The sequence below is a fragment of the Microcebus murinus genome, chromosome 4 (assembly GCF_040939455.1).
Source record: "Microcebus murinus isolate Inina chromosome 4, M.murinus_Inina_mat1.0, whole genome shotgun sequence".
In the NCBI taxonomy this organism is placed as follows: Eukaryota; Metazoa; Chordata; class Mammalia; order Primates; family Cheirogaleidae; genus Microcebus; species Microcebus murinus.
The window spans coordinates 83,801,254-83,814,320 of NC_134107.1; the positions used below are offsets into that span (position 1 = coordinate 83,801,254).

At 31.2% G+C, this 13,067-nt stretch overlaps 1 protein-coding gene across 3 annotated transcripts in view; it reads left to right on the forward strand.

Moving 5' to 3' along the window:
• DYNC2H1 (dynein cytoplasmic 2 heavy chain 1) overlaps positions 1 to 13,067 on the forward strand; it is a 264,459-nt gene that overhangs the window by 135,285 nt on the left and 116,107 nt on the right. For all 3 annotated transcript variants that reach the window (XM_076002468.1, XM_076002469.1, XM_076002470.1), the window contains 3 exons: positions 3,784 to 3,873; positions 10,810 to 10,875; positions 12,554 to 12,604. In XM_076002468.1, coding sequence (XP_075858583.1) covers positions 3,784 to 3,873; positions 10,810 to 10,875; positions 12,554 to 12,604 — 207 coding nt within the window. The remainder of the gene's footprint in view (positions 1 to 3,783; positions 3,874 to 10,809; positions 10,876 to 12,553; positions 12,605 to 13,067) is intronic.

Consider the following 13,067-nt stretch of genomic DNA (forward strand, 5'->3'; position numbering starts at 1 on the left):
GTCTACACTGCCTTATCAAGCTTATATTCTAATGGAGGAAAGGATATATTAAAGGATAACATTGTTTTAACCAAAAGATATCATACTGTGCTTTAAAAATGTATCAGTATATTACAGACAACTTTCACATCAATGAATATAAATCCACACAATATTTTTAAGACATGATGAGTCTATACCATCCTTTATTTAACCACCTCCTATATGGACATCATTCTGCTTATCTCTGCTGGATATCATATTACCTTCAAACTTGACAGATTAAAACCATTTTCTTATGCTTACGGATTCTTTGGGAAATTTGCTCGTTACACAGCAGGGATAGCTTGTATTTATTTCATAATTTCTGGGACCTCAGCTGGGAAGATTTGAGAGTTGGAGGTTGGGGTTAGGTGTCTGTCCAGGATGGAAGGACTTGATAATAGGACTGTCAACTGTAGCACCTCTCAACACAGAGAGACGGACTTCTTATATAGCTCAGGGCACCAAGTGTGTATTCCAGTGAATAAAGCCCAGACTGAATCGCCTTTTATAACCTAGCCTTAGGTCGGTGTCATTTCTGCTGTATTCTATTGGCTGAAGAAGTCACAAGCCTGCTCAGATTCAAGGGTAATGGCAAATAGATGTCACTGCTTGATGAAAGAAATGTCAAAGAATTTGGGGGATATGTTTTTAAACATCTACAGACATGTATATGTTTTTCCATCCAGTGTTTTGCTTCTGTAATTATTTTCTTAGTTAAATTCCTAGACTTGGGTAGCTAGGGCAAAAATGTACATTTGTAAGCCTTTTGACAAATACTATCTAATTATCCTTCAGAATTGTATGCTATCGGTACATTAAACTGATACAGTGACAGTGCCTTTTTGCATCTACATCTTAACCAACAACAGATATTATATATCTTTTAATAATTGTCCTATTAGGCAATCGAAAGATATTTCTTTGTTTTTGTAAGTCTTTGATCACTTGTAAGACAAATAAGTATAGTATTATTTGATGTTTGTATTTTTTCTTTGGTGAATTAGTTTTTTTTTTACATCCGTTGTCCATTTTTTTGATGGTACTAATAGTTTAAAAATTGAGTTGTAAGAGGTACTTATAAGGAAGTTAAACCTTTGTTATGTGTTATAAATATTTTATCTTCCTTTTCACTTTATTTCAAAAATATTTTTATAAAACCAAATTAATCAAAATTATTCTTCATAGTTTTTATGTTTGGTATAATACTCATATGGCTATTAGTTTTTTTGAATTGTTTTTTGGAAGAGAGTAATTTGTTTAAGTTACAGAGTAGAATTTCATATTCAGGTAGGTTTAATTAAATGTGTTTTTCTGAGGAAAGATTATTCATTTAATAAATATTTATTGCATACTTAACTGTGTGGACATTTTTCTAGGTTTTTGGAGTATGAACAACACAGGAAAAAATATCCTTGTCTTCATGTGTGGACTACTTAATATTTTCATGAATGAATTGTTTTATAAAACCTTTATTTGAGTATAAATAATGATTAGATTTTAACAGATTTTTTTCCCCTAAAGTATCTCATTTGAAGTTGTTCTTATATTTGGACTTGAAATAAAATGGTACCTAATGAAGAGTTTGTGCTTTGGGAGTAGTTTTTGTTAGCAAAAATTTGTCTACTCAATCATGGTAGACAAGTTAAGTATTTCTCCAGTGTATATTTGTAACACCTTTTGGAAAAACACTAGATTTCAAAGGAGGAAGGGGCTGGAAAATAAATAATTGTGTTTTGGTCCTTAGTTTTTCAAAAATATCTTTGAATTTAAAATATGTTAAATATAATCAAATTATGTACGATATTGTTCTGATAGAAGCATTTTTTCCCAAGAAAACCTCATACAGAATGGTGTAAAGTCCATGAGAGTTGCTTCATAATATATGATTGAACATATTTATAATTTGCTGTGTCAGTAGATAAAACTAAAGAGGTCATTTATGACCTCTTTTTGCGTTATGACCTTTTTTGTATTAATAAAATATCCATAACTTACTATAGAAAGCGTAGGGTGATAAGTTCATTTTAATTCCTATTTTTTGTTTAGTCAGAAAATATGCATGTTAAAAAATCAGTAACTCTATAAACTGTGGTGGTAGAACTGATAAATAAGGTTAGAAATTCAACTAAACTTAATAAGAACTTTTTTTTACTCTTTAGAAAAGCTAGTAATTTGTAATCTCCTGAGTAACAATAGTTCTGTGATAATATATTGAATAACATTCACCCTTGTGTGTGTATGTGTGTGTGTAAAAGTGTACATGTTTGAATTTATTTTAAAAAGTGACATAATTTTAAGTATATAGGGTACAAAACTTTCCATTATTTAGAAAATCTAGTGGATCTTATAGGCACTCTGTCATACAATAGAGTGCCTTTTAGTAAATCCAGGTCTCAATTTCACATGTGATCTTTGTTAACAAATAGTAAAATGAAGAGGGGTGTTTCATATCTCAACTACTAAGGAGCAACTCTACTGATTAGAACATGCTACTAACAAGGGCAGAACCTAGGTTTGATGCATCTGAATGCCAGTTCATAATGTCTTGTGCCAGTTTCATGTATTTCACTGATGATCCTGTATATATGTTTTTCTAAATCATTATAATTACAGTATTAAGTTTTTTTTTCTTGGTATAAAGTTATAATCACTAGGAAGCAAGCAAATTTTATCCTAGAATTGAATTTTGCAAGACATGTTTTCTCCAAATGCTCCCTGATGTAAGTTGTGAAACTCATATTACACTTAGGGAAAGGGCCAACTTGTACAACCTTTCCCTCTTCTATTTCTTTCTTTTTTTCCCCATTATTTAGTCTTTTTTTTTTAATTAGGGGTACAAGTAGTTTTTTGTTACATGGATGAATTATATAGTGGTGAAGTCAGGGCTTTTAGTGTACTTGGCACCTGAATGCTGTACATTGTACCCAACAGGTAGTTTTTGATCCCTTACCCGCCTCCCACACTCCGCCCTTCTGAATCTCCCAAGTCCATTATACCTCTCTGCATGACCAAGGTTATCCACCGTTTAGCTCCCACTCATAAGTGAGCACATGCCATATTTGTTTTTCTGTTCCTGAGATACTTCTCTTAGGATAATTGCTTCTAGTTCCATCCTTCTCCTCCATTTCTATCCCAAGCAATTTTTCTTTAATCAAAGGAAATGGCCATTAATGATATCTTTTCAAATCATTGCAATTTTGTACAATGTAAGTACAAAATAGATCAAAAACTAAAGTTGTATATGAGTTTTTACAGCATCAATTTCAAAGTTATTTTTCATCCTTATTCAGCCTGCATCACATGATTTAAGATTCCCATATTGAGGATGAAAAAATTCTTTATATAGGGTGGTTCTTGTCATGTTGTTTTGGGGCTGGACTGGTAATTATAATACAAATAATTAAAATGGCCTTAACCTAGATTGATATATTAATAGATGGTCTTTATAATGCCAGTAGGAATCAAAGTGGTATGGTGAAATTTAGCTTGTATTATTGGGAATTGATTGTAATTTTCATTTATTGAAAGCTTTAACTTTAGATATTAAAGAAAAATATATCAATTTTTTGTATTGTATTAGTGTATAAATTTAGTAAACTTATTTGTTTAGTCCCTTGAATTTGATGGGCAAAGATACTTATCCTAATATCAGCTTTAAGTCTGGAGGAACAATTTATAAGAGTGATTAAACAATGGGGTACCTTTTAAATGTTTATACATTTCCTAGTGATTTTTCAGTTTTCAAATTTTAATCTATAGGATTCTGAAAATACAGAACAGAGAATCCAGTCTCTTATCAACTCATTAAAACACATGGTATATGAATATATATGCCGTTGTCTATTTAAGGTAAGAAGCATTATATTTTTCTAATATATACTACTACTTGATCATCGATTTAATATTTATTTATATAATATTTATAGTATAACTCTTTACCTACTAGAAAGATACTGAAATTGGAATTTCAGATATATTTGTAGAATAATGTTCATTATTAACTGGAATGGCTTAACGCATTCTGGGATATGGTGGGGAGAAAAGTGACAATTGAGGAAAGAAGAACAACTGAGTTATCAGACAGCTCTAAACATTCTAGTAGTCTCTAAAAGAGAGAACAGCAGTAGATTATGTAGCTCATTATCTAGCCAAGGTTTTTCATGCTCAGCATGATTGACATTTTGGGCCACATAATTGTTGTGAGGGGCTGTTCTGCGCATTTTAGTGTGTTTAGCAGCATCCCTGGCCTCTGATAGCTAATGCCAATAATGCTGCCTCCAGTCAATTGTGAGAATTAAAAGTGTCTCTAGACATGGTTGGAGAACAAAATCTTTTCTAGATATTTTGGATCTCATAAAAAACAGATGCTTTTTTTCACTTAGGATTTTTTTTTTTAATAGACTCTGGGTATAGCTTAAGACATAATGTTGAAGAAGAGCTTAGTAAGGGTAATTAACTAAGTGAGAGAAATAGAGTTATTATGGTTCAATTCTATAGGCTTCTTAGAAAATCTTGAAAAATATATGGTTAAGATAGTTTTCTAATGAGATGGTAATTTTTATGATTTTGTTGAGGATTTTTATTTGCGACAGAATAAATCCTTCAAAGTACTTTTCAGTAGTTTGACAAAGGGATGTTATTGGAAGTTCAAAGAATTATAGTTCAGTGTTTCTGCAGAATTCATTCTTTAATGGGATATATTTTTCTTCTAAAGGTCCTGTATTTAACTATGATTCTCACACTCAACTTTTGGGCCTCAATTTTAACTTTTATAAAATGGGGAATTGTAATCAAATGATCTTAAAACCATTTTGTTACTAAAATGTAATGATCTTAGATATGAGGATAACCTTCAGAGTGATAGAGTTTCATCAGTTTCATCTCATGATATCTCTAACATTGTCTTATGTAATGCTTAAAAATGTTTTATTACATGAACAAAATTTAGAAATATTTTTAGAAAGAGTTTCAAACTTTATGAAACTATATAGAAAAAAACCTTAAAGCTTCATTTCACCCTCTCCAACTCATATTCCTTCATTAGAGCAAACTGGTTTGTTTGATTTGTTCCTTTATAGTCCATTTCTTCTCTCATTATATTCATATATACAAATATGTAGATAACATTTTAAAAAACATTTTTTTTGCTATATATTTTGTTCTGTAGCTTCTCTTTTGTTGCAGTAGATCCTGACATTCTTTCCATGAGTGTAAATGTTAACCTCATTATTTTCAGTGATTGTGTGGTATTCCATAATATGGTCATATATTACTTTATCTATTCTCTTGGTGGATATGAGATTATTTTTCTATTTTTTTGCTCTTATGAATGACTGTCATGAACATCCTGTACAGCCTATTTATCTTTATGTACATGTATATTTCTATTCAGTAGATTTCTGGATTGAAGTATAATGGTTGCTACATGAATTGTACTTTTTAAGTTTTGTCGAATATTACCAGATTGCTTTCTGAAAAGTTTTTTTTAACCAGTTAATACTTCTACCCACATAGTAATGAAGGCATCTCATCTCCTTCTGTGCATCCTTATCAACCTTGGATGGTATCAGTTTTTTAAAGTTTTACTGAGCTCTGGTTTATAAATCATATCTTATGTTTTATATCTTCTCTTTGTTGTTTTTAAAGTTATTTTTACATTTCTCCCTTAGCTTGCCATATTTGTCTGTTTTTTTTGTATTTTAAAGAATAAGCTTTTTGCTTTATATGAATAAGTTTACTTTGCTGTAATTATTTTTATATTAATCATTAGATTTACTTATTTTTTGATTTTATAAATTAAATTTGTATGAGTTTTTAAAAATGTAGTTTTAATCTTTTTAAATTTTCCAGTGAATATATTAAGCTACAGAGTTTCATTTTGGTCAATCTTGTAGTAATGTGTTTAATGCTTTTTTATTTTCCTTTCTGAGACCTCTACACTACAATACATTGTGATTTATGAAAATATTATGGAGCTATAGGTATTTTAAGATGCTCCAAATCCTTTTTGAAAGTGGATATGTTATAAATAAATATTATTCTTAAAAATGTTTTCAGTCAAAAGACAATATAAACTTCCTTCTTATTCATTCCAAGATCAGTATCTTTTCTTATTAGGAGTTTCTTGCTTGTTTCTAACTTATATATTTGTACCTCAGTTTATATAGTCTTAATTTATTTTTAGTGATACCGTATACTTGCTGATGAAATTTAAATCCTTCTCATACATTTTATAATGCAATTAGGGAAGAATCGGTATTCAGTACCAAGATTATTTAACATATCAATGAAGCATTGTAAGGTTACTTCTTTGAAGTCACTTTACCTTATAAATGTATTAAATTAAGCTAAAGGCAGCATTTTGTTACACTGGGAGAGAGGCTGAGAGTCTTAGCCTCCTTAATATTTTACTCCCCAGTTGGAATTTTTTCATTTCATATCTTGAATAATACTTTTGTGAACAGTTGAAAATCACAAAAAATAGCTATGGCTTATAATTCTTAAGACATGTTTTTAATTAATGATGGAATATTTGTTTTATAAAATTCATATTTCTGTTTGAGTAACATTACACCTTTGCAGCATGAATTCAGCATTCTGTATAGTTTCGGTGGCAAATAAAAATTCAGAAAGCACATTAATCATAAAGCAATGAGATAAGTTTCTCAAGATTTAACACTATAACCTTACTTAATATGGAACTAATTTCATATTTTAGTGAAAGCTTTTTGGGATTTTAGCAATCAGCATAGCATTAAACTGCCTGCCAGAGTTTCTGTCATGCTGATTTTGCTGTTGTGTTGGTGATAGCAGTATTGCAACAATAGATTCTTGAAAATGGAAACACACTAGAATTATTAGTATTCACATCACACTGAATAGAAAGCAAGTTGACCTGGAACAGAAAAATAATTGACTTGTTTTGTAGTAGGAAATTTAGACTTTTAATAAACTAAACCAAATAGAGAAAGCTGTCTAGCACTTTCAGTTTAGATTATTAGCTATGCCATTCTTTTTTCTTTAAGAAATTAAAAGTTTTGAATTCAGTTAACTACGTTTTTCAGACAATTCTAGGATAAGTTACATATTCGGTTCCCCCAAACTTGTGATTATAATAAAACTATTTAGAAGTAACTAGCTTTACATATCATTTCTTCATCTCAGTTTATCATTTGGAATAGGTACAAAATAATGGAAGTTGTTATTAAGAGTATTAGTTTCCAGCTATATTGGGTGAGTGTCCAGAAAATGGTTAGAAGGGAGGATTGGGAGAGCATACAGTAGTCCCCTCTTATTTGCGGGGAATTCATTCCAGGACTCCCAGTGGATGCGTAAAACCATGGTTAGTGCCAAACCCTATATAATAATAGTTTTTTTCTTATACTTACATACTTATGATTAAATTTAATTTATAAATTAGGCACAGTAAGACATTAACAATAATAAACTATTAATAATGATACAATATAACAATTGCAACAATATACTATAATAAAAGTTATGTGATATGACATCTCTTTCTCACTCCCTCTCTGTCTCTCTCTCTCTCTCTCAAAATCTTATTGTAGGCCTGGCGCGGTGGCTCACACCTGCCTATAATCCTAGCACTCTGGGAGGCCGAGGCAGGCGGATTGCTCAAGGTCAGGAGTTTGAAACCAGCCTGAGCAAGAGCAAGACCCCGTCTCTACTATAAATAGAAAGAAATTAATTGGCCAACTAATATATATAGAAAAAAATTAGCTGGGCATGGTGGCACATGCCTGTAGTCCCAGCTACTTGGGAGGCTGAGGCAGTAGGATTGCTTGAGCCCAGGAGATTGAGGTTGCTGTGAGCTAGGCTGATGCCACAGCACTCACTCTAGCCTGGGCAACAAAGTGAGACTCTGTCTTAAAAAAAATTAAAAAAAAATCTTATTGTACTAGGTGGGTACTAAGTGACTAATTGTCAGGTAACATATACAGTCAGGATTCACTGGACAAAGGGATAATTCATGTCCTGGGGCAGGACAGAGGTCAGATGGCTCATGATCTCATAATGCTATTCAAAATGGCTTACAATTTAAAACTTAATGAATTGTTTATTTCTGGAGTTTTCCATTTAATATTTTCAGACCACAGTTTACCATAGGTAAGTGAAACCATAGAAAGCGGATTACTATATTCTTACTATTTTCCATTTCTTATGGAAGTGTTATCTCACAGATCTGAAATGGTATAGAGAGAATGTCTGGCAAGGTATGAAGAGAAATTTTTCATGCAAATACCTTAAAAGTTCATGTCTGTACACCTTTCTTTGCCTCCTTTTCCAAATGAATTTGTTCACTGAGTAAAATTCTGATGAATATTATGTTTTAAAGTATTACTAATATCACATGATTATATTTATTGTAAAAATAATTTGGATTCTGATATTTTTCCTATCAAAATGTATTTTCTTATATTAAAAAAGTAGAAGTTCTTGTCGAATATTTAGAAATTTCACAATTTGTGGCTACTAAAGCAAATCTTGATAATTGAGTTAATTTTCTTCTGCTTAGATAACTCTGACACATTCAGTATTGTATCTAACCCTTTGAGTTTTCTGAAAATACAGTTGAATGTGCATAGAATGGTTCATTGAAATCAATTACTTAGCTTTAGGCACAAATTTGAATGCCCAAGTTATATGCTGTATCAGCTCCTTTGAGATTAAAACAGGACTTTTCTTCATAAGGTAACATCTATTTTATACTATTAATTGAACATATTTGAAACCAATGAATATTATATAGTTAATGAATTACTTATATTCTCTACAGTTTCTTAGTCTCTATGAGAATCATGGAGTTTATAAAATATTTTCGAAGTGATTTTGAAGTGAATATTATATGGTATGTCACTTTGCTATATGTCAGTTATTTTATCCATCACCTTTTGTTAAATGCCCTACCTATATTGCCATTTAATGCATATAACAATTCTATTATATAGAAAAAGAAACTAAGATCTAGAGCTAATAATCTTTCTCTAGGTTACTCAGATCTAGAGGATATTGCAGTTGAAATTCAAAGACATTCTACTTGGTGGCTGAAGATTTTTTACTTTAATAGGATGCAAGTGAAACAAACCACAGTTTCTAGAAATCTGAACTTGATCTCAGCTGTTAAGTTAACTTCAAGATTTCCTCATATCATATTAATCCTAATCTAATAGTTTCACCCTAATTATTTACTTCAGTATGTGCGATTTAATGGTACGGGACAAGTGGCTGATTTATACCACTCTATGATTTACCATCTCTTATTGATTTTTTTTAATTTCAATAGTTATTCATGTCAAGAGTTATTCAGTTGAGATTTTGCTTGTTAAATATACCCCTGATATTAAAATATTTTCTAACAGAACTCAAATATACTGAGATAAATTGATATTGAATTAAAGTGACCACATTTTCTGATAAAGTAGATCAAGGATTTTTTTTTTTTTCTTTTAAGACAGAATCTCACTTTGTTGCCCAGGCTAGAGTGAGTGCCGTGGCATCAGCCTAGCTCACAGCAACCTCAAACTCCTGGGCTCAAGCGATCCTCCTGCCTCAGCCTACCGAGTAGCTGGGACTACAGGCATGCACCACCATGCCTGGCTAATTTTTTCTATATATATTAGTTGGCCAATTAATTCCTTTCTATTTTATAGTAGAGACGAGGTGTCGCTCTTGCTCAGGCTGGTTTCAAACTCCTGACCTTGAGCAATCTGCCTGCCTTGACCTCCCTAGAGTGCTAGGATTACAGGCGTGAGCCACCGTGCCTGGCCAAGGATTTTAAAAATAACAAAATAATTGCTCAATTTTGGATATTGACAGGTTTTTTTTTTACTTCAATTTAATTGGAAATAGTGCAACCATGCACTTGAGCTCACATTGTCTCTCCCTCCCTGTAAATTCTAATTTTAGTTTTATTTTTGAATCATTGTTCTTCCTCATAATATTATTAAGTACTTACAGCTAAAGAAAATATTTGATACAGCTAGCCCACCAGACAGATGGCAAAAAGAGATTTCTTCTGCCATTTCTAGCCTAGAAAATAATGGAAGATGATCCTGGTTGGTCTGGCTCAGGTCATGTGTATCTTTTGAATCAATATCTGTAGAGTGGTACAATGTAATTAATAACACGATAATTATGTGCTTATTTCTAAGGTCAGGATTTCTTCTGTGACCAGAAAAAAGAGAGAAGAATACCTGTTTATTAACCACATAGTGTGTGCCTATTTTTTGACAGCATTTTGGAGTTTGGCCTCAGTAATAATTAGCAATTAGTTTACTGACTCCAGAGGATAATCTGAGGATCATAGAATGACAGGGGCTTTCCTTCTCTCCATTAACACTAGAGACTACATTATTCTTCAGTTCAAGGGAAGAAATGTAGTTATACTGTGTGTAAGTTTTTGGGTATTTATGTCTGTTATAAAGAGTTAACTATATCACTAAATTATAATTATTAAACTATATCATGAAATGATAAAGGCTTCGAAGAAATACATTTTTGTTTTGTCATTATATATTTCTTCACCATAAACTAAGGATGTTATTATAATCATTTAAAACAGCACATTTATTAATTAAGCATCTTAGTCGTTTATTAATTAAGCATCTTAGTCATTTTTCCATCTAATTATTATTTAACCCCTATTGATAAAAGTAGGTAATTTGAAGACATAATGCATATATTTGTGAACCAAAATTCAAGGACTTTGCTTTTGCAAAAACACAAATTTTACAAAAGCAAGATAATACTTGTTATTCTTTGCAGGCTGATCAGTTGATGTTCGCTTTGCATTTTGTTCGAGGCATGCATCCTGAACTTTTTCAAGACAATGTAAGTCAAAGAAGGAAAATTTTAGAGCTATATAAAAATTTGGTGATGGGTGGATTTATTGTTAGATTAGAAGTTACATATGAATGTATTAATCTTTTACTAAGTTAGAAATTTAGTGTAAATTGCCAATCTACTCTCCTCTGTTTAGGGTGAACCTAACATTCCAGAGTGGTAGTAAGGCAGGGAAAGAAATCTAACTTACTGAGCAGCCTGGATTTTTCTGAACTTAGGGCTCCAGAAGAGTCAGCCTTCTTATATTCCTGGCCTAAGAAGTAGAACTGATAAATAGAAGTGAGACAATATTGGTACATAACTACATTATTTATAACTTTCACTGCCTTGTCAAGAGTCAGCAGGCGACGTATCAGGGTGGCCAGTTCTCAGAAGTTTCCTTGAGTATACAGGTTTATGTTTATCTTTTATATATAATTTATCTTCTTTGTCTATGATCTCATTTCTGGTCTGCCATATAACCCCTCTCAAACTTCAAAAGAACCTCTCATGAGCTAGACCGAACTAAATCATGTCTGGTTTGGTTCCAATTTTTAAAAAGTTTATTTGCAAGTGGTTTTTCTCATTGTTACGCCATTATCATAAAGTGAGAATCCAGTAGCCAGAGTGCCAGGTTATGGTAAATGGACAGTGTGACTTGGTCAAATTTTAGCTATCTTCTGAGTTCCCCTCATTCGAATAGTTAAAAATACAATTCTACCTATATTCTTTCTGTGTTTTTCTGTAACTCTCCATGCACTGGCTGACTTGCTTAGTTTTTCCTGAGCTTATGAACTTGACTCTTTTTATTTCTATTGTTAACATTGATGTCTTTCCCTCCTTTTATATAATGTGTTTTCACCATGATCAGTATGTTCCATGCAATATAAGATTATATTCCCTATTTTTCCCTACTAGCGTATAAATAAATTATCACTGAGAAATGAAAACAATTTTTTGACTCTCATATTGCAGTGGTAATCATTCCTATTTTACTTATTTGTGCCTGCATAATTCCATAGGAAGAGGTGTGGCCAAAGTGAGTGGAAGCATGAAGTACATTGCTTTGGTAGTTTTTACATATTGCTCTCAAATTTTTATATATTTTATTTATTTGCTGGCCTATGTGTGACAGATAGTGTGGTAGTACCCATCATTTTCTAACTGGGCAGATTCCAGAATGAAGACATAGATTTTCTTAACACTTGATTAATCTTGATTCTGTGGTTTAAAAAGTATTAATGGCAATCCCCTCCCATCTGTAGAAAAAGATAAGTTAATGTAAAAGTACTTTTCTTAATTTTTCTTAACATATACAATGTTTAAATTTTTGGTACACCTCACTGCTTATTTATTGAGGAATAGGATATGAAAGAACTATTTAACAGGTGGTGATGAATGTTACTTGAATATGACATTTAAATTTTAAGATGTTGAGACTCATATGTCTAATGTAGTTTTTGTTTTAATAAAATTATTCCTGGTTGATTTCATATTAATGTTTTGTATTGGTACACGAACTCATTATGTTAATGTACTAGAAGAAATGAGAAGATATGAAAGGAGGTTTTTTTTTCCTATGTCCTTGTAAGCCATTGTAAGCACTCTTATAGGGAAATTAAAATAATTTTATTGACTGGTCATTATTTTTATATTTTTTGTGTTCCTCATATTTTTTATTCAATAGGAATGGGAGACATTTACAGGTGTGGTTGTTGGAGACATGTTGCGGAAAGCTGTAAGTTAAAATAGCAAAATCTTATTTCATTCTCAGAGAAAATAGTTCTGGCTTTGGCTTCATGAAATATAATTTACCTCAGAAGAGTTTTAAATTTTTTTGAAATTATACTTGGATTAGAGGAATATGTTCTGGCCTCTATTGCCCGTCTATAAAATGCACTAAGAGATATGTTTGACTTTAAAGACATATTCTTTTGGGAATAATATTAAATACTAAGAAATTAATGTAGCTCTCTTTTCTCAATATATGTTTTTTACTCCATGAATAATTTTATATTTTTTAAGAAAAATCTTATAACTTGAAAAATTTTATCACATAACTAAAATTTAAAAATTACTTTAAAAAATTTTAATAATTTCAAATTTAGCAAATTTCATTCAAATTTTCTTTTTAAATACATAATACATAAAAGAAATACATATTTCTTTTTAAATATTCTTTAAAGCAGTACACCCAAAGT